Here is a 22309-nt window from a genome sequence, read left to right as displayed (position 1 = left end):
AAGAATGAAATATAGAACAGGTAACCAAGTCCAAGTCCATAGCAATTAAGTATATATAACCTATGGGATACCTAACAGCAAAGCCGAATACCACTTTCTTTTGAAACCATAGCATAAAGCTCTGTGGAACCTAAATCAAAATTCAAAACACTAACTAACTAGGATGAAAAATTTAACAACAATCATCAAATCACCACAAAATTAATTACTTTTCAGGACAAAGAGGTATGTTAGCCACCACATGGAACTTCAGTCTATGAAAGTTTAATAATCAAGGGAAGTTTTGTTGTGTTGATGTTATGAGATGTTAGAAAAAAGGAAGAGAAAATATAATAACTGATCAATATTATTTCTAATAACTTGATACTTGTGATACAAAAGACTAAACCATAACCATATATATAGGGATACAATACAAGACTTTAGTCCTATATATAGAATTAAGAAATAAATTAATATCTAAAAACTAATCCTCCTAAGAGACAATCTAAAATTATAAACAAATCATAGGAAATAAAATATGATATTCTTACACAATATAAAAGATATTACAAACTATTTATAATATTCTAACACTTCCCCTCAAGCTAAAGCTTACTAAGTTTTAAGCTTGTTACAAATATACCCTTGAAAATAGAAAACATAAAAATAGAGGCACCAACCTGAGGTACATGATTCGTAGAAATCTTCAATCTCCGGTCTTCTTCTAGCATACCATGACACTCACTCCAAAAGAATCAAGGTTCAATAACCACAATTTGGGAACAAAACAGAAAACAAGTTTAACCATTAAGTAGAAGAAACTACTCAAAGCTTAAACAATTAACGGAAGCAAAAATGTTTAACCACTACATAAGACAGAAGCTACCAAAGTTTAAGCATCAAAAGCCGAAGGTAAAGGATGAGCCTTAACCACTTAAGACAGAAGAAAAAAATATAAAACATAACAATAAGAAAACCCAAACTGCAACGATATTAGGCTAGTGCCCACTCCAGTAGCTGAAACTACTCAAGCATAACCACTTAAAAGAAGCAAAAGTGTGTAACCATTACAATAGACAGAAGCTACCAAAGTTTAACCATCAAAAGACGAAGGTAAAAGTTGAGCCTTAACCGCGTAAGACAGAAGCAAAAAAATATAAAACCATAACAATAAGAAAACCCAAACTGCAACGGTATTAGGTTAGTGCCCACTCTGGTAGCTGAAGCCTTAATTGAAAGGTGTCTCCATTTCATACAAAACCACAAGAATATTGGACCGGTTCTCACTCCGGCAGCTGAAAACAATATTGAGTCAACACTCTCACTTTGGCGGCTAAAACTCTAATTATAATGGATTATCGAGGCACAGCTTCAATAGAAGCAGTATATGCAGTGATATTTTACCAAAGGCAGCAAAAATATTTGAGGCACACAAACTAGTAGGATGTGCAACTAATTACAGATGCTCACAAAAAAGTCGCAAATGCAGAAACAACCCATAAGCACTAACAACATCGAGCAAAACACCAAAACACAAGACGACGAGCCACAAAACCATATAGGGCAGTAGAAAATTAAGACCCAACAGCCAAAAAACAATACCGTAACAGAAAGAGGAATGGCCGGAGAGAACAATGAAGTCGCTTTTGTAAACGACAACTTGTATGGCAGTGTGTGATCTTCACGCACCGGCAAGAGTTGGTAGATGTAATGGCACATGTGTGTGTGTCATGGCTGTTGCATTAGAAGCATCGGGGTTTTGTATATCAGCAAATTCCAGTCTTGGTGGTGGTGGTTATGCCGAAAAAGGTTGTTGGAAATTTTTTCCAGAGACAACGTCGGTGGGTGGTTGGCAGTAGCAACAATGGCCAGAAGTGACAGCAGAACACTTGTGAGATTAGATGGCTACAAGAAAACTAGAGAAAAATGTTATTTTATTTTTAAGTGGAATCAACAAAGATCTTTCTCGTTAAATTAAATATGCAGGAAAGCAACTCTACCCATCATCTTATTTTATTTTTAAGTGATAAAAAAAAAACTAATTATCTGCATTGATAAATTATATATTTCGCATAGCCTATAGTTCTGGGTCATCTTTCACGATACCATGTGGGTAATATATAAAACAAAGCAGAAAGATAGCAATGAAGCCCAAATATTGGTAAAAGAGAAGAAAGAAATGGAATATAACCTGTTAGTTTTAACTTTTAAAGAATCCTAAAATGCTCAACTCGCAGCCATGACCAGTCTACTTGACCTTCAAATCCTCTCCTGTTGAAGTCTCTCCTCTATCTCGCAAAAATGGAAACAAAAAGCAGATATGTTAAGGATACTCAAAGCGAAATCCAGTGTCATGCATACTGTAAAGAATTTAAAGAGCACCAAACCCCTGATAGGGTTAAACTCATGATCTAAGAAGCTAGGCTTTTGGTTGAAATGACAAAGTAATATAATGAGAGATACAAATTGTCTAGTAATGCATCGTCCTATAAATGATTTAAATTATAAAATTAGATATCTCTAATACAGTGCCCAAAATCAGAGTTTAACATTTACACAAAGCACATGTGACATAATCACTTTGCCTTGCGCTAAAAATTAAATAGAGATAGAAGTAATAAACTATTGGTTACTTAAAAAATGATGAAGAAGAAAATTTGTAGAGATTTTTTCCTTGTTTGCGTGATCCTACCTCTCTGTCTAATTCCAACTTTTTGTCGTTCTATCCGGCTACTAATCATCCATGTAATAGGAATTCGGAATCATTATTCAACGTACATTGGACTTCTCTCATAAAAAAATGATTCCAACTTAGTTTAATGTTCTTCCTCTCAATCTATTTATCAATGTTCCTAACACTCCACCTGATGACATGTCGATAAGCTGTTTTCAACTTATTTTCATAAGCTCTCCATGATATATAGCTTATGAAAACAGCTTATAACTTGTACAAATATAGTTTCACTTGATTTTATCTTTTGTTATAGAAATAGCTTACACATAAGCTGTTTGAAGAAAGTCGAATGCAATTGCACATATAATATTTCAAAGAAAATGAAAGAGTCACTTAACAAATTATTGATCTACTGTTCAAACAAGTAATATAATAGGCAAAGAAAAGGTGAAAAGTTTATGAATGTACCAAGCTGCGTGCGAATTGATGACACCGATAGAACAATTTGCGAACTTCTGAGAAAGAACCCTAAACCCCGGACCAAAGTGGTTCTGAATTTGAAATTCTAAGCCACGTTGCGTTTTGTTACATGGTGGCGCACCACTCTAAACTAAAACAGTTCGGTCGGTTATTATTAATTTGGTTCGGTTCGGTCCGCTGTTTAATGGTTCGGTTCAGTTTAGTCGGTTTTCGTTTTATAATATACGATTTGGTTTGGTTTTTATATATTTTTTCAATTGTACTACTACTAATAATAATATAGTTAAAAAAAATTACTTCAGTTCAGAATAGTAAACTTTAATTTTTTTAAAGTTAGTTATGGTTTGGTTTAAAATCATAAAATTGAATTATTTTAATAATTCAATTTAATTCGGAAGTCAAACAATTTGGTTCAGTTACTATAAATTTTGATAACAATTCGGTTCGGTTTTTCTCCTGAATTGAACCATGCCCACCCCTAATGGATGGTGGCGGTTGCTATTAGTCTGTTAAGCCTGTTACGAAGGGAGTATTATCTTTGAAATGAGGTTAATATTTATAATTAGGAATAGAGGGAGTATTTTTTTTTGTTAAATTGCATTTTTTTTGTCTTCTTAACTTTCACAAACTTGTGAATTTGACCCTTAATTTTCATAATAGCCTTTTTGTCTCGCTAACTTTAACTCTTTTTGCAAAAGATTGATTCTCATTGATTTTAATCAAGTCAACGCACATGTAAACAATGACTCACAAGTAATGTCAGCAAGTCAGCGCACACGTAGACAGTGATTCACATGATAAATTTTTAAAGAGTCGCATCCACTTGTATGCAATCGTTCATAACTAATTTTTTAACTACTATCGATCAACCTGTGACACGCTTCGCCCCGACCAAGTGCTTATATTAGCGGTTATGTCAGTTTTAAGTTGAATCGCGAATTTGTGCTCAATCCTACCCTCCATTCTCTATCACATTCACTCAATTTGATAAACACATTTTAATTTATACTAACTTTGTTATTATTTATAAGATCCTTTTAAAAAAGTAAAAGTAAATAATCTCTAAATATAAAATCATCTATAAATTTTAAGATTTATTTATATCTTTTGGATTAATAGGTCATTAGTTCTTATAAATTGATGACATTTTAAGTGTACTCCTTACTTAATTTCTATTATCCTTTCACCCTTTTTTCTTAAAAATAAATTTGATTTTTCTCTTCATTTTTAGGTCTTTTATTTATTGAAGACGTTGTGCCAAGTGGCTTTGATGATTCCCATGGGAAAAATATCAAAGTCAATGTCGATGGAATCTTCATCAACAATTTTAATAGAAATAATTTCAGTTATATTATACTATTTAATTTTAAAATTATTTTTGAGGTTGAATAGTTTGAAAACAAGATGTAATATCCACCAAACATCATCAAAGTCATAAAATGAGACTAAAATTGATAACACCAAGTAATCATTGCAAGAAAAAATTGGCCCCCATTATTTCTAATTCACACCCATATTCTTGTATTGTTATCATGAATTATTGAAAAAGAAGCATTACACTTCAACACCCCACAAAGAGGTTTCTTCCAACTTTGTGCCATTGTATACAAAGAAGTAATGATATAGCTTAGGTCAGATAAACACACTTGTGGTGCTTCCCAGTCATCCAACATCATTATATATATATATATATATATTCTCGTGTGATGCAAAATTTGGATATATCATTAAGAGACTAGACATAAGTTATAATCCACAAAGAGGTTACTATAATTTGAAGTTTCACCAAAAAAAGTACTATAATTTGAAGATTTGTTTCTAAGCATAGTACTAATATTTCTCTTCTATTTCTATTATTTCAATTAAAATACAAAGTAGAAACATCTCATCTATAAAAATCACACAACGAAAAAAAGACACAGCTAGCAGTACATCAGAACATAGGTTTGTTCCGTGACAGAAAAGTGAGTAATATTATTAACAACTAACAAGAATTGAAAGACAAAGCATGAGGGAGAATATGATGATGGTTGTTGTGATGATGATGATGATGGTGGTGGTGATAAGGTGTAGATTCTTTTTCAATTCGCCATCTGAGGTGAACAAAGTCATCAACAGAACATGGTAGCTTAAGAGGACCATCAGTGTTGTAGCCATAAATCTCATAAGCTTTGTCAAGAAGTCGCTTGAAAAGAGGATGATAAAGATAAGAAATAGGAATCACAAATCTTTGTGAATCATCTACACCACCCTCTTGAGATAGTTCTTCCTCTGAACCAACTTGAACCGCTAGCCAACCCTTCTTCACCTTCATCTTCTTAACTAGTATACTTGTCACTGAATTGCCAAAAAGCAAGATAAGAGTAATATGAATTGACTCAATTGAGCAAAGAAGAGGAGAAGAATAAATGGTATGGTGGAGGAGGCTGGTATAGTTTCCTTTTTAAAAAGAAATCACTAGTAACAAACAACTTTATTAACGGGGTCCATATGATTAAAATAATAAATTCAGTCCGTAGAAACATCACATTATATATGCAGAAAATAAGTGCAAACATAACATATTAATTTTACGAAGTGTGTGCCGCGTGTATAATAGTACTGTATAATGTTTCGTACGTGATATATACGGAATCAATTGCATGGTGGGGTATGCAGGCGGTTAGTGGAGGAGTGACCACTCTTTTCTTTTCTTTTCTGAAAGTGCCGTCCCATTCCGGAATTGAAGGGATTGATTTTTTTAGTCAGATCAGAATCAGATGACTGGAGAAGACAACAACTAGATTTCCAAAATCTAATTCCATTCAATCATTTTACCTTACCTTAATTTTCTCCCAATCTTTACAGTACACCACACAAATCTTTCTTTGGATGCCTCATACATGCAGGACAAGGATATGCTGGCATGTCCGAATGACACTGTTATAAATCTCAATCATTAATTTAAAATCAAACCGTTTAGATTAATAATCTTTGTACAATATATAATTCTCTTATTATTTGTTAATTTAAATTGGACGGGCAAAAGTTGTTTTTTTTTTTTATGTAAAGGCGCTTAAAACATTTCATTAATAATAATGTTATGAATACAAATAGGTGTATCAGTGAAAACACGGAAACTAGCTAGGGATGAGGTTGCCCGTGCTAAAACATGAGCGATCACATTGGCTTGTCTCCTAGTAAACTCGACCTTTGAGTTTTTGAAAAAAGTGTTGTGCAAACGTTGACAATCTTTGATGATTTCCCCGAATTCAGATACATCATCTTTTTTACTATGAAACTTAGTAACAACAGTTTGCGCATCAAGTTCAAAATCAACATCTTCCGGCTGTAAATCTCGAACCCATTTGAAAGCTTACAGAAGCCCTTGAGCTTCACTCATCTCCACGTCACAAACAGGTGAAAACCACTCTGTTTTGGCGACGACAAATCTGTCTTGATGATCATCTCTGATACACATGCCTATGCCAACTCTATTAAGGCCTGAGGAGGGCGAAAGTTGTTACTATGTCACAAAATTACAATAGGAAATCCATTCTTTATATAAGCAGTCAAACACACAAATTAAAAGTAAAATTGTATTTAATTTAAACTTGAACTAAATATATTTTAACTTTTAACTATATTTAAGATAGGTGAAATGAGTTGTCTACTATTATTTCACACACTAGAAAAAGAGTAGTAAATTGGATTCTCTTTTATGTGTGATGTTGATGAGTTTATTTAGCTAAAATATAATGTTTTTTTGTGATTGTGCATTACTTTCACTTTGTTGACTTTTCAAAGAGAGTGTGTACACATCAATGTTATCTTTTCCTATTAGATATTTTCTTTTTAATTCTGGCAGTGGTTTAATGGGCTTAAACACAAATCTTTTTTTTTGAAGAAACTAAAATGATATATATTAACACTTAAACACGAATCTTAATCATTGTAATATGAGGACACCATAGTCCTAATACTATAGGAAACATTTGTCCATTTAGTGTTGTCACTCACCAATCAACATCCTTTCATAATACTCCTTCAAAATAAACTCCTATAAAAAAATATAAATTTTTAATTTATTAAATAATTAATGTATCTAATTTATATAATACATTAATTATTTATATAAGTAGTTTTTTATAATAATTATAATAGAAATTAGATGCAGTATTCTATTTTTATTTTTGAACCCTAACCGTCAGATCAAACAACAATAGTACATAAATTATAGACGGCAATATGTACTATTTAAAAAAATGGTAATATAATTAATGTTTATCTTCATAGTCAAAATATACAAGTACGGATGTCCGGCTATTTCTTCCTCTATCCTAATTGAGCAAACACTACACTAAAAAACAAAACAAAAATCGTATAAAAGATTTGTTTTTATTTTAATAAGGTATCTTGTGCTTACATTACATGGAGGAGTTGTTGAGTGTTTGTCTTCTAAAAATTATTTAAACAATCAGATTAGTTAGGCCAGAAATTTTGACCTATGAAAGAAAAATTAGCCTAATGACCGTTTCAAACCAACCCTTTTTCTTAATTTTTTTATTCGCTACTTTCTTAGTACTGTAATAGGGAAATTAGCTTAATGACCGTTTTAAATTGTGTACCAATTTTGAAAGTGATTCAAAGATTGTGATCGATGCTATTTTATTTAGTGGTATTTCGAGTTTATTGTTTCGCAATTTCAATGTAAAATTTATAAAACGGCAAACGAATATGGTTACTCATACTCTAGTTAGGAAAGCTTATTCTTAGTCTAGTCGCTTTATGTTTAATTTCTCTATGTATTACGAACTATTTGATCAATGAAGTGAGTTGATTTTACTTTTGTGAAAAAGAAAAAAAAATGTACAAATTTATTTGTAACCAATTTTTTCAATGTTGCAACTATAGAGCTTACTGAGAATTCGTATGTATATAAATCAAACCAAAATTTTGATACTACGTTATTGGTGAAATCAAGAGAGTGTCGAAAGCAACAATAACTCAATAATCTAGTACCTCCAAGTTAGAGACCAAAGTTGCCAAATACAACATCCTCGAAGTTGTCTCATATAATTTGAAGATACTATTCTAAATACTTAAAGTTGAACTCTTAATAAATACAAGCGCACAAAATTAAAAAAAGAGTCCTCCTTTATCCAAAAAGAGTCATATTTGTTTCAATAACATCAAAATACAACTTCAATTTTAAAATATTTATTTATGTAGAAACAACCGTCACACAATAATCAATAAAATTTTATATGCAATAATTGCATTAGAAAAATTTAAGGGATTTGTGGTTTGGGCCAAGGTTGTATGAGGCTGGATGCTAACATTTTGTCCTTGGTCATAGTCGAATTTGAACATTCTCATCCAAAGTTACACATCTTCTATATATATATATATATATTTTTTTTTTGTGTTGTAAGTAACTTGTGATCTAAGTTTAGAGTTGATGATCGAATCAAAATTCTCTAACATACTTTTCAAATCCAAATCTAGTGGCTTAATTGTGATTGAAGCTTAATAATAAAGTCTCTTAATGGTTTAATTTTTTTTTAGGGTAAAAAAAGAAATTTTATTCATCTTGAATAGAAGGAATGTTGCCTTTATCTTTTTGAATAACAGGCGAAATACAAACACGGACCAAAAATAGATAAATTGGTAATTGCAGAATACTGTAGCGAATTGAGCGAAAGGCACAAGTGGTGTGTCTCTGTCGGCTAACCGATAGATTACTATGAAGCATGTATCTAATTAGCCATCAGACACGCAAAAGAAGAAGGCACGATAACCACATGTTGTTTTACACTGTGAATTTGTTAAGTGACCCTATCCTATGTATACGATAGAATGGTCCTATGTTTTAGCTACACTTGCCTGAGTGATCATCAATTGTTGGACGGTGCAAGTTCTTGCCCCACTAAATTCCAATCACATACTATTTTTATTTCTTAACTGCAACTTTATAAGTACTTCAAATAATATTAAGACTTGAAGGTTGGTCAATGATATCTAGAGTTGAATTGTATGAACACATATTCTATTTTTTTTTTTTTTTACTAAAACAAACTTAGTGCATTTGATTCATAATAATAATTTCAATACAAGACGAACAATGATCAAAGACCATAAGACTAGTAAAAGAACGAGTTGCCTGGACATGATCATGAACATATCCTATTTACTTTTTGTTCTATGAAAGATTGTTCTAATTGACTATAAATCAATCTTGAATACTCCTCATCGAGAATTTAATTTTAAAGTTGAAAATTTTATTTTTAGTTTAAAAAATTGAAGTATTTCAGATTTTAATTAAAGTAACGATAGCCGAACAAAATAATATTTAAAGTAATGATAAAAAAACACAATTTAATACATCATTAAAGTTCATAAAAAGTTTAGATTAAAAAGAAATACTATTGAATATTAGATAAATCGTCCATTATTTATTTTATTCATTAAATCAATTCTTCATACATATGTTAAGGATTAATTTTTACAATCATTTATCATGAAAAATTCTTCTTTATCATTTTTCATATATTAAATATGATTTTTAAAATCATACATCTGATATGAAAATGAATATTATATATCGTTAAAAGTAAAAAATCATTGTGACTTTTAACGCGTATTAAATTTATGTGTCTGTTATTTATCAAATTAGCAACTTCATCAATTACAACTTTGAACTTATACAAGAAACATCAACATTCATCATTTTCTTAGTCTTTCATTTACCTTCATCTATTTTTAGTTTTTTTTTTGTATATTTTACTTTTTATTTATCTATGTTTTTTTTGCATATATACATAAAAATAAAATTATTATAAGAATATATGAGTACCTTGGTAGAACTAAAATGAAAATTAGTATTTTGTGTTAGGCTTGGCATAGTGCAGTAGGGTGTTGTAATAAGACTTGTAGTCAAAGTATTCCTTGTAATTTGTGTTAGGCTTCTTTGATTAATATAAAAAAAAAAAAAAATATGGGCCTCTCTAAATATTTATACATCTCTTAAAAAAAATTGCGTCACTCTAAATATTTTTATATACTATACATATTATTGAAAAATTAATTTCCCTTACGCATAAAGTATGGGCGGTCATCTCTCCAAACTATATTGAAGGCTACTATTGCATATGTAATAGGATATCTTTGTGTCACATGTCACTACTAAACAAATGTTATTTAGCGACGGAAAGTAGAGAGGGAAACAAATCCCTCCCTAACTGTGACGAAATTAGTGAGGGAAAATTGAAACTTTTAGTCTGTGACGAAATTTGTGATGGATAAATTCGTCACAAATTATTCCTCACAAATTCCGTCACAAGTTTGATGAGATTTAACATAGTGAGGGATGTTGCGACAAAATTTATCCCTCTCTAATTATTTCCTCACAAATTCCATCACAAAAGAGTATGACATTGATTTTGTGAGGAAAAAATTCCCTCTCAAACTATTTTTATAAAAATTATGAATATTAATTTTAATTTTTTAAAATCTTTTTATTTTTATTTATCTTGATTTGATATTTATTTTTTTGATAATATTAATAATCATTCGTAAAAAAAATAAATTAATAATCACTATTTTTATTCAAAATATATATTTAGTTTGTTTTAAAAGAATCAAAATATACTTTTTTTTTTTAATTTAGATTAGACAAAACAAAATATTTGTTGGTATCTATATCTATATTCAAAACTAAATTTTAAGTGAAATATGTATTTATTTAATAATAAAAGTGTGAAACCCTGAAACCCAAAATTGTAAAACCTCTTTACTCACAAACAAGAGGCAAAAGCGCTTTCTCAGCACCTATCACTATTTTCATCGCTTCCAAACACAAAAGCTTTCTCAACGTGAATACTCATCGTGATATTGTAAGCTTCCAAACACAAAACTGCTTTCTCAGCAATCCCTCCTCTCAATCGTAAACTCAGCGATGACCAAAATCACTTCAAATCGGATTTCGTTTCTTCTTATTCTTCGAAGCTAATCACTCTGTCACATTATCACATTTCGTTTATTAGGAGCTAAATCAGATTTCATTTCCTCTTCTTCGAAGCTAAATCGCAATCTCACTATAAGTGAAACATCTCTCTCTCCATTTCGTTTCTTTGAGCTTACATCGATGTGCATTTTGGTGATTTTAGGTCATTGTTGTGTTTGATTAAGTGATTTTTGCAAATGTGATTTCTGATTTTAGGTTATTGTTGGTGAATATTAATTAAGAAATTAGGTTATTGTTGCATTCGGCTCAAGAAAACCACATTTCTTAGGGAGTTATTATTTTGATTTATGAAGAGTTTTTCTCTAGGACTAGTAAATTCTTAGTTATAGTAAATAGTATATTTTTGCTTTGAGAATTTGGTTGTAACCTCTAATTTCAAGAATAATGTTAATACTAATGATGGTTGTTTTGTATTTTGGTGGTGTATATGTTTTTTTTTTGGTGTGATACATGTTAAACTTATGGTTTAAATATAAAAAATGATGTATAAAATTTGTGAGGAAATTGACATAGTTAGTGAGGGAATTTCAAATTTGTCACAAACATTAGTAAGAGAATTTTAAATCTGTCACAAATAATAGTGACGGAATTTCAAATTTCGAATCTGTCATAAATTAGTGATGGAAGTCATATCTGTCACTGATTAGCTACGGAATTCCAAATATAAAAGGTATTTTTGGTTAGTCATCAGCGACGGACTATTATCTTTGTGACACCTAATTTCCGTCGCAATTTGTGATGGATGATAAATTCCCTCACTAATCATTTGCAACGTTGAAAATGCAAACGGAATGTAAGACGTTGCTAAATCCGTCAATAAATGTGTCTGTGACGGAATTTAGCCCTTTAGCGACGGAATTTGTCCATCTCTAATTTTTATTTTTCTAGTAGTGTGTTATAAGATATATGCTTGAGAATTTTAATTATTAAATAATAAAAATAATATGCAAAAATCTAATTTACAAAATTTAGTCGATCAGACAAACAAACAGGCGAGTAATTATAATTCATTAAATTAAATAACTTACCATTAACATACATGTAGGTGAGTCCAGATCCTCTCCATTTATAGGGGAAATGGCAATCTCAATTTTCTTAATATCAAGCTGACACGTGGCAAATAATATATCAATGGTTCAGATTTATTCAACTTAAATAAATTCATTTAAAGTAAAAAAGAATGAATTTTGTTTTAGATCTATGTCCTCTTCCTTCTCATTCATGATGCCCCAGTGCTCACCCAAGTTCCGGCGGAGGCCACTTCTCAAGGTTGTGTCTCGTCCGCCCTCCGTCGGTGCCATAGAAATCAATTGAGCAGTGTTGTTGTTGTTGGCTGGCTTCCCTGTACTACTGTTGATGCTATTGTGTTGCTAATTGCAACTTTGGGAACATAGGCACAGGGGTCGATGAAGTATGAGAAGAAGCTTGTGAAAAATCATGTGTGAAACCCATTTTTTCCTTTGTTATGGTCTCTCTATGTTCTCTCCCTCTCTCAATTTTCTCTATTTTATCTCTTGTGTTCCTCCTTAGAATTGGTTCTAATAATGAAGGGAGGGGTAAAAACGATGAACTCTGTATTTTTTTAGATGGCCTTTTGAATTTGATATGGCTTCCCTTTTCACTAGGTTCTTTTCTTTCATTGATAGAAACCCATTTTTGTAATACAGTATGTCCTTTAAAAATAAATATTAAAATATGAAAACAAAGATTAAGAGAAACCGATGGCAACCGACGAAGGTGCGGCGGTGCTTGCGGCGACGAAAATTTTGGGACAATGATGAGTGAGAATGTGAGATAAGCAAAATTGAAGAATGTGTGCGTCTTTTCATTTCATTTTTTTTGTTGACAATTAAATATTAAATCTGAGCCCTTCATATTCTTTTTGCCCACGTGTCAGTTTGTTATGTAAAGAAATTGAGATTGCCATTTCTTCTGGAAATGGAGAGGATCTGGACTCCATGTAGACTTTTCAACTTTTGGTGGATTTTCTTAAAAAAAAAAAAAATCATGTGAATTTATTTTAACATATGGATGATCGAAGGTGAATCTATCATGCATGTCAACAGTCATTCTTGAAATGATCAACAAGATATGAAATGTCACCAATCATAGAGAACTCAGATCCAGCATCGTGACAATTGTATTGACAAACAATTTTCTCATGTTTAAGCTTAACATAGTAAGGATATATATCATCATAACCTAAGCTCAAAATATAATACAACTTTCGCGGAAAATATTATGAACTTCAATGTTACAAGTTCAACATATTGTTTCATATACATAATTATATAAAATTTTATTGTTTCATATTGGTTTTGAAATCCTTTAGACATCATTTTAATGCTAAAAATACAGAGATATTGGATTTAACGGAAAACAATCTAAATCTAAATATTTTCTTTATAAAGATTTTATCGTGCAAATCACATTTTGTTCCAACTTATATCTTACATCATTTTCGAAGCATGGTGTATTCATACTTCATAGGATTGAATTATTTTATATTAATTTAGATAATTAACTATGTTTTAACTTATTGAAAAATCAATTCAAATTTTCAAATAAATGAAGATGAGTGAAAATTTTAATAAGTACATTTATGAGGTGGATGGATATATCTCAAGACTTGGAAAATCTCACAACTAAAAGAGAGATGGCAAGTAATGTCATACATGATGAGAATCATATATTCCTCTCATGTATATATATATTTGTAATATATTTTAATTCTTTTTTAAACCTCCTGGTATGAATTGTTTGGATTAAGATATGTTTATCTTAAATATTTGTTTTATATTTACTTTAATAACTCAAAAATTAAACTAATTTTGATTCTTGAATTTTTTAAAACCCAAAAAAGAAAGTCATTGCGATTTTTGATAATTTCCAAATAGAAAATCTTTTCGAACGAGGAAAATTTTTAGTCTCAGATATGTAAAATGCAAATATTAAAAACTTGATGTTGGTAATTACAACATCTTAAACATAATGTTTTCCAATTTATAGACCTCCAAAAATATCACCTAAGAATGAGTATTTTCTTAAAGGAGTATTTTCAAGAGAGAATGAGAACCTAAACACTAGGGGGTGGGGGCAAACAAAGTCTAATGGTTAGTAATGACTAATGCCATGGAAAATTTCTCATCCCACCTACTCACTTTCTCACCACACTCCTGGAAATTCCATTTTTGCCCTTGGTCAAAAAATTCGGAACGTGTTTTCCGAATTTTTTTTGCCTTTAAAAACAAATTCGGAATGTGTTTTCCGAAATTTTTCCAAATTTGAACTAAAAAAATTCGGAAAACGCGTTCCGAATTTTTTGACCAAGGGCAAAAATGGAATTTCCAGGGTGTGGTGAGAAAGTGGGTAGTGGGATGAGAAATTTTCAATGCCATTGGGATTTATTCCTATCAAAATAAAATTGGAGACTTAATGGGCCGTTGATGAGAAAACAATTGGGCTGAAATAGATGTCCATTGTCAAAAGGTTTAAAAGTTGCTCTTTAGACCTTTTAATATGCTCATAGACCTCTCACTATTATTGTGGTAGTGTGGTTAGAGACTTAGAGCAATTTAGGAGGACCTGTAAATATAGAGGGACTTAAAGAGTAATTTTAAGGATTTCTTTTACGTCTTCTAAAGTGAATATAGAATCATAGGTATGAAATCATTCCAATGTATAAATACGGAGGGAGGTAGTATAATCCAACAATTAGTTTGTAGGATACTAAAAAAACTGACTAAATTGTTTAATAATATTTGAAAATTATAAATAAAATAAACTTTTAAGTTAAAATCGATTTATTTTTTCTTGTAACATCGAAAAGATTATATATAACATCATATTTAATTTAGGTATGTAAATTGATTTTCACTATTTCGCGGTTTGTCTCTGAAAAAATAAAAAAGTTCAAGAAAGAGAAGAAAAAAAAAAGGACAAACATAATTTTGATACACATATATATGATATATTGCAACCTGAATCTTCACCTCTATTCAAATACAACATATTATCTGTATCAAACCCCCTCTCTTTCCTTTCTTTTACATTCTACACTGTATATGAATACATATAAGATATTCATCACTATATATAACAGACTTTAATTAAGGTACATATGCCCTTTTTCTTTAGAGCATAATGAAAGTACATATATATATTCTATGATAACAAGCACCAACATTTTCAAAATTGACTTCAGTAGTTTATGTTGTACCTATCTTGCTCTTGAAAGTTGTATAGCTTCTTGATCAAGAGTAGATTCATCACTCCAAGGAAATTGGTGAGTCATGAGTGATAATTCTATTTCTTCATTTCTAGTTTCTTCAAGTTGCTTCCAGTCGGCCCATCTATCTGCTAATCCGACTCCTAGCAACATTTTTACCACTTCTGACATTGTCGGACGATCCTCTGGATAGGCTTGTGTGCAAAGTAATGCAACTTGAAGAATGGTTTCAACTTCTTTAGGATCAAAAGTCTCCAAATTGCTGTCCACTATGTCCTCCACTCTATTTTCTCTTAGTAGATTTTTTACCTGTTTCATACAAGATTCTTAATCGAGTAAACAATACTTATGTTATATACTAATCAAGTAATTAGTGGATGAAGAAGATAGAATATGTTACATGATCAATGAGAAGAACATCTTCCTCCTCTTCAAGCCGAGAGAGGTCAATTGCGCGTTGACCGGTGATAAGTTCTAGAAGTGTTATGCCATATCCAAAAACATCTGTCTTCTCTGATGATTTTCCAGTTGACAAATATTCCGGGGCAATGTGACCCATTGTACCTCGCACTTGAGTGGTAACATGACTCATCCTTACATCGACTAGCTTGGCTAGTCCAAAATCACCTAAAACAGGTTCAAACTCGTCATCTAAAAGGATATTTGCAGCCTTTAGATCACGGTGAATTATCTTCGGATTGCATTGCTCGTGTAGATATTCCAAACCATGCGCTGTACCGAAAGCCACACGCTTCCTTGTTGGCCAATCCAAGCCTTTGTCATCGGATTTCAAATCTAAAAACAGCATAGAGAAATCAATAATATTAGGCAATGATTACAAAGATCAGAATGAAATGGATCAAAAAAGGGAAGAAGTTATCAGTTGGTTTACCTCTTAATCGATATGCTACACTTAGATTTTCCATGAAAGGATATACAAGGATTCTTTCAGTTGAGGTTGTACAGAACCCAATTAGTCTTAGGAGGTTTCTATGAACCGCGACACTAATGAGATGAACTTCTCTCTCGAACGCAGCCTCGCCACCAGGATTATGATAATCGGTGAGGCGTTTCACAGCAACTTTTGTGTTATCTGAGAGCAGTCCTCTATACACTTTTCCAAAACCACCTTGGCCAATTACATTGCTTTCACTGAAATTTTTAGTTGCAAGTTGGAGTTCGCGCAAAGAAAACTTTCTTAGTTGGCCAAAAGAAATTTTGGTCTCATCTTCACCTGTAGAAATTTATCATATAATGCTAACTTTTTAAACAAGTTTTAGAAAAAAAATTCTATGTTTATATAAAACAGAAGAAAATTATTTCCTACTAGGCATTATTATGCTACTAGGCATTATTATGTTATGATTAGACAAAGTAATTTGACAAAAAATGAAAAATTACCTAAAACATCAACAAAGACATCACTTTTGTATCTTTGCTTTTGATAGTGTCTATATGTAAAGATGGCCCCAAGAATCAAAAGTGCAAATGCACCATAACTCGCATAACGCACGGCTTTTGCCACTTTCGATTTTTTGGTTGAAACTGCATCAGGGAGAGGTAAAATTTAGGTAGCTGCTATCTAACTGTTTTCTATTAGTTCATAATCTTCAAGGTTAATTATATTTTCCTTCATATGTACCAAAAATAATCATATAATCATCAAACCTGGATGATCAGATTTAGAACTACAAGGCTGCTTGAAGCTAGAGCCGCAACCAAGGTGCGTATCTGAAAAGCTGAAAGTAATAATGCAAAAAACAAAAAATACATAAATTAAGAGAATACAGTATTATTATCTATTACTAAATCAAAATACTCATAGATATATAAGTATTAATACTTAAACATTGGAACTGAAAAGAGTTGTGTTGGGATAGTTCCAGTAAGACCATTAGATGACAGATCCCTGTCAAAATAAAAAGCACAAATCACTTATAGCATTCTTGTGAAACACTCACACACGCGCGCACACACACACCATAGAAGAAGCATCTAAGAAATGGAAAGTGAAGCCTTACACATTCTTGAGACTGGATAGTTGACTCCATATAAGTGGTACAGAACCATTAAAATTATTATTAGCCAGATTTAGATATTGTAGGTATGTCAAGTTGGCAATGTAATCAGGTAAAGGGCCGGAAATATTGTTGTTCTGCAATTCCCTGCATGAAAATTATAAATGATGATAGTTACTTCATTAGCTAGATAAGCTAAAAATCTTCTTAGCTATAAAGTGTCGACACAGACACTCACAACATTGACACTGGTAATAATTTGAGAAAACGGAAGTAACATGTATTGGTGTCGATTGTCATGTTAGTGTCAGACATTGTCACATGTAAAAACATTAGTGTTGTGAATTCGGATTGAATCACACCAATACCTTGATGTGTGTGGAGCAAATGGATTAAAGCAATCAACAAGCGAGAATGACAATAATAACAATAACAAAAGATAAACCGCGAAAACGTAAAGAACACGAGATATTGTTTACCCAGTTCGGTTATAACAACCTAGTCTGGGGGAGAGAGACTCTCCGTTCCACTATCAATGAAAAGCTTGATTACAAAGATTCAATACAAGAGTTGCAAGAATTTAGCCTTGATCCTAAATTCTACCCTTTTCCCGAATCTCTCCCCGTGACCAAGAGATTCAATATGAAAGTGTTTCCCAAGGTGATAGAATGTTTCCCTAACCCTAGAGTCTTCCAAAGATGATCTCTCTTAACCCTAGCCTTTTTGTTGGCTTTAGAAACCCTAAAATCACCTTAAAAAAGTCAGAAAACGCATAACATATATATAGGCCCGCAGACATTACGCCTGGGCGCAGCCTCCCACGCCTGGGCGTGAGCAGGCAGAGTTCAGCCCAGTTTTTGACGCCTGGGCGCCAGCTTCCACGCCTGGGCGTGAGCAGGCAGAATCTACCAAAATATGATTTTCTGATTTTTACATTATTTCAAGGCAATATTCAACAATTCTCCACCTTGCCTTTAAATCAATGGTGATGTCGACTTCTCATCAACCACCGTGCTGCTCTCTCCAAGTTTACACCACTCCTATTCGGCCCCCGGAGTATACCTCTCCGTACTCCCGAAAAATGCTTGCCTCCAATTGCCCTTGGATTTTTTAGGACAACCCACAAGCGACACCGTACCCTCTTCAAACCCCGGATTGTAGCTTTCCGTACTCTTGAAGATATGCTTGCCTCCAACCAACCTTGGAATTTTTAGGTGGTTTCACAAGCTGCAACCTCAAACTCTCCTTGTGTCCAACTACCTCCCGCAGTCTAACAAGTTACCAAGCTTGATCACCGTTGCTTCCACACAAGGTCTCCATAGCCATACCACTTTGGTGTACCTCCACCTCAAACCGAGTTTCCTCCACCAAAGCCTCAAACCGGTATATCCACTATGTCCTCCACCTTGTAACGTAACACTTTTCAACTACTCCGAAACACACATCAAGTCATTGTTAGTCTCCAACACTTCCCGGTTTAGTTCCACCACCTAGTAAACTTCATTTCACTAGTACAACTAAAACCAACCAATGTCCCTAACAACCAACCGAAGTTTCACAACTTATCCACACCATGAGAATCACAACTAGTAACAAAGTTCAAGAACAATACCTCGCATTGTGTGAAAGAAATTCAACCATACCTTGAACCTTATAAGCTTTCCCGTCTCCAAGATGAACAAACTCCACCTTCAACTAGCTCTAGGGCTTCAAAGTACTCCTTCCTCAAAACACATGTGATCGGAGCATCCAAAGTCCATGACTTCAACTCCATTGATTCCCAACTTCACCACACTAGCACATCCGCATTCTCACAATAATAAAGTTGTTGTTTCAAACGTAATCCCGAGTATTATTCCACCGCCTCTCCAGGCTGATGTTGAGTATTATTACCACCGCCTCTCCAGGCTGAGCCTGAGTATTCTTATCACCGCCTCTCCAGGCTGATGTTGAGTATTATTTCACCGCCTCTCCAGGCCGAACAATCATCTATGGTTCCCAGCTTGTGACTATGAGTGCTCCCGCACTCTCATAGCCTTCCTCATAAGCTTCATCGCACTTTTGTTGAGTTAATAAAATTGCCCTAACCTTCACCTTCCACAACCCGAAGTCGTTACTCCCGGTGAACTTCTCAATTTCCCACTTAGAACCCATGATACCTTAATCCTTTGATCCTTGCCCCACGGTGGGCGCCAATTGCTGTGAATTCATCTTAAAATCACACCAATGAATAACTTGATGTGTGGAGCAATAGAACGGCAACCAAATAATTAAGCGGAATAAGCAATAATAATAATAACCGATAAACGAGATAAAGGAGAAGAAAGAACACAATATTTGTTTACCCAGTTCGGTCCAATAATGACCTAGTCTGGGGGAGAGAGCAGCCCCTCCGTTCCACTATATCAAACTTGTAACTTTTACAAAGAGTTCCAATTGAGTTACAAGAATTAATCCTAATTCTACCCAAATCCCGAATCTCTTCCCGTGGCCAAGAGACTCAATTTGATAAGTGTTTCCCAAGGTGTAATCAATCCCCTTTGCCCAACCCTAGAGTTATACCAAGAGACAACCCCTCTTGTTTCTCTCTAAAACCCTAGCCTTGTGTCGGCGACAAATCCTAATTGAAAACCCTACATTGTTGCTCCCTTTCTCTCTCTCTCTCAATTTTTCTATGAATAAAGTGATCCCTATTTATAGAAAAATATATGCCAAAAAACTAGTAACAAATCTATTTTAAAATAAAATAAATCCAAGTAAGAATACCCTCCAAGAAAAGATTTTTCCCAAAAAAACAGCAAAACAACACATGCTGTCAAAACGCACTGCGCCTGGGCGTGAGCTCCCACGCCTGGGCGTGAGAAGGCAGAATTGATCCCAGTTCTGCACGCCTGGGCGCCAGCTCCCACGCCTGGGCGTGAGCAGGAAGAATCTCCCAAAAACATGATTTTCTGATTTCTTGTTACCGAGATTTCAAGGCATATCCAACAATTGGACATGCCTTTAATCTAAAATGTCAGTGCTACGTAGCTTCTTAGTGTTAAGTTATCATAATGAGACTTACAAGTTAACCAAATATTTCAATCTGGTAATTGAGGGTGAAAGTGTTCCAGTAAATCCAATGGAAGCTAGGGTCCTGTAGATTAATTAGCTAAAAATAATTGAGAACATGAAGAAAAAACTAGATTATGAAAATAATAGTAACAAACAATTTGTACTTTATGTGTGGATGAACTTACAGAGATATGACATGTCCATTTTTACAAGTTACATGTGACCAACTGAAACAAGGGCTCACTAAATGACTATCCCAATCATTTATTTGATTATTGGAATCATTGAGGTAATTCAAAAGATCAAGCAGAGCTTCACCTAGATATTAGGCCAAATATAACATTAAATTAGTAATGGTCTAACAATAAACAAGATAGTTTCGTATCATCTTAAAATTTGTTGAAAATTGTTAAAAGGTAGTTGAAGCCGGTTTTGTAAAGATAAAGTTAAGCTCTATATAAAAACCTAATAAACTATCATTGTCTATCAATTCAGGCCGCCCGCCATATTATCAATACACTAAGAACAATAGTGTTGAGTGCAATGGTGTGTATCAGATAAAACCAAGTTTCAAATGGAAAGATATAAGACCTAAAAATAATTTATATAGAGTGATATCGCTCACCTTATAAGTTGGTTTTGTAAGGATTGAGTTAAGTTCAATTTGAATTTTAAGATTGTATCAGATACCATCTTAAACTTTTATATAGGGCCTAAACTCATCTTTACGAAACCAACTTAGAAGTTAGAACTACCTTTAACAATCTTCAACTAATTCTAAGATATCACTATAATATCTATGGTAGCTTAAAATTCATTTCACAGTAACACAGAATTAAAATTGAATTTAAACAATACACATGCACATGCTTCTTTTGAGAAAGAATAACATCAAATTCACCATACCTTCTATGTCAGGATCTTTGATTGCAAAACTGAGTTTCAAGACAACAAGGAATATGAACCACCTCATCAATATTTTCAGAGGAGACCTCCTAGAATTTGGGGGCAACATGGAAACCCCTTTGATCTCCAAGGAAAATACACCTAGTCAAGCCTTTCTTGAAGTAAAATCACAATAGAGAAACATTTCAATAACATTTCAACAAAAACAGAAACAAAATATTGCAAAATAGTCCTTAAATTCTAAATAGTATTACTAATATAATCAAGTAATTGATATCAAGTGGTTAATGAACTCCAGAGGACAAACTGTTCTACAGAACCTAAGTTTGAACAATCTTTAGCCAGACTTTGCTTACCTACGTACGACCAAACTCAGGATTACAGAGTCTTCTTCCGATAACCGGAAAATTAAAAAAAGAAAATAGTTATACTAATATACAAGCTCACAACAGCTACTACATGTATATAGATATTTTCCCATCACATGCATGTATGTTGTTCATATTTGTCTTTGAGCATATATATACACAAGAATGGAAGAGGCAAATGAACAAAAAACATGCTTACTATAGTTTTGCCAACATGAACACTGATAAAAAAAAGAGGGAATTAAAGGAGGGATCACACTTTATTGTTGCCACAAAATGATGAATGTCAAAGATATCAAATGAGGTGAGTGATCATAAGGTAGTGCAAAGGAGGGGCCCACATGGCATTGAGCCACAGGACTTTTTTTTTTTTTTGACTGAATTGAGCAATAGGACTTAAAAGGGTAAACAACACTGTTTTCTTTTTTTCCTTTTCAAAAATACGTGAACCAAGCTAAATAAATGTGAAGAAAAAAAAAAAAAAGGAATATACTAAGACACCAATGAGAAAGAATATAAGAGCTACTTGGTTATGTGTTGGTAGTGTCATGGTGGGAAGAGAATGAGAATCCCACTAAATTATGATTTCACTTT

General features: G+C 32.8%; 2 protein-coding genes and 1 long non-coding RNA gene across 11 annotated transcripts; all 3 read right to left on the bottom strand.

The window, feature by feature from the left end:
* Nucleotides 1–493: 493 nt before the first annotated feature.
* Nucleotides 494–3263, bottom strand: LOC123916089. 2 transcript variants are annotated; one of them, XR_006812054.1, is made up of 3 exons: nucleotides 3125–3263; nucleotides 2174–2270; nucleotides 494–1898 (listed from the first exon to the last, which is right to left on the bottom strand). It is a non-coding gene; the product is annotated as an uncharacterized LOC123916089 (long non-coding RNA). The 2 variants fall into 2 exon arrangements; XR_006812055.1 differs by having other exon boundaries at nucleotides 494–1887; nucleotides 3125–3260.
* Nucleotides 3264–4955: 1692 nt separating this feature from the next.
* Nucleotides 4956–5602, bottom strand: LOC123916088 (auxin-responsive protein SAUR32-like). Its single transcript, XM_045967445.1, has one exon. It carries the CDS (start codon nucleotides 5448–5450, stop codon nucleotides 5121–5123), a length of 330 nt encoding a protein of 109 aa, XP_045823401.1. The 5' UTR covers nucleotides 5451–5602; the 3' UTR covers nucleotides 4956–5120.
* A 9487-nt stretch (nucleotides 5603–15089) lies between these two features.
* Nucleotides 15090–22304, bottom strand: LOC123916086 (probable LRR receptor-like serine/threonine-protein kinase At5g63710). 8 transcript variants are annotated; one of them, XM_045967443.1, is made up of 12 exons: nucleotides 21915–22304; nucleotides 21704–21737; nucleotides 21348–21498; nucleotides 20627–20759; nucleotides 20452–20523; nucleotides 17391–17534; nucleotides 17213–17278; nucleotides 17038–17108; nucleotides 16771–16914; nucleotides 16262–16603; nucleotides 15770–16164; nucleotides 15090–15678 (listed from the first exon to the last, which is right to left on the bottom strand). In XM_045967443.1, exons 3-12 carry the CDS (start codon nucleotides 21454–21456, stop codon nucleotides 15361–15363), a joined length of 1794 nt encoding a protein of 597 aa, XP_045823399.1. In that variant the 5' UTR covers nucleotides 21457–21498; nucleotides 21704–21737; nucleotides 21915–22304; the 3' UTR covers nucleotides 15090–15360. The 8 variants fall into 8 exon arrangements, with proteins under 8 accessions (XP_045823399.1, XP_045823393.1, XP_045823395.1 ...); XM_045967437.1 differs by having other exon boundaries at nucleotides 21348–21502; nucleotides 21704–21734; nucleotides 21915–22285; XM_045967439.1 differs by having other exon boundaries at nucleotides 21704–21734; nucleotides 21915–22123.
* Nucleotides 22305–22309: the final 5 nt, after the last annotated feature.

Source organism: Trifolium pratense, linkage group LG3, assembly GCF_020283565.1.
Source record: "Trifolium pratense cultivar HEN17-A07 linkage group LG3, ARS_RC_1.1, whole genome shotgun sequence".
Taxonomy (NCBI): Eukaryota; Viridiplantae; Streptophyta; class Magnoliopsida; order Fabales; family Fabaceae; genus Trifolium; species Trifolium pratense.
The sequence above is the reverse complement of the archived record's forward strand: the minus strand, read 5'-3'. Positions and strand labels throughout refer to the sequence as shown.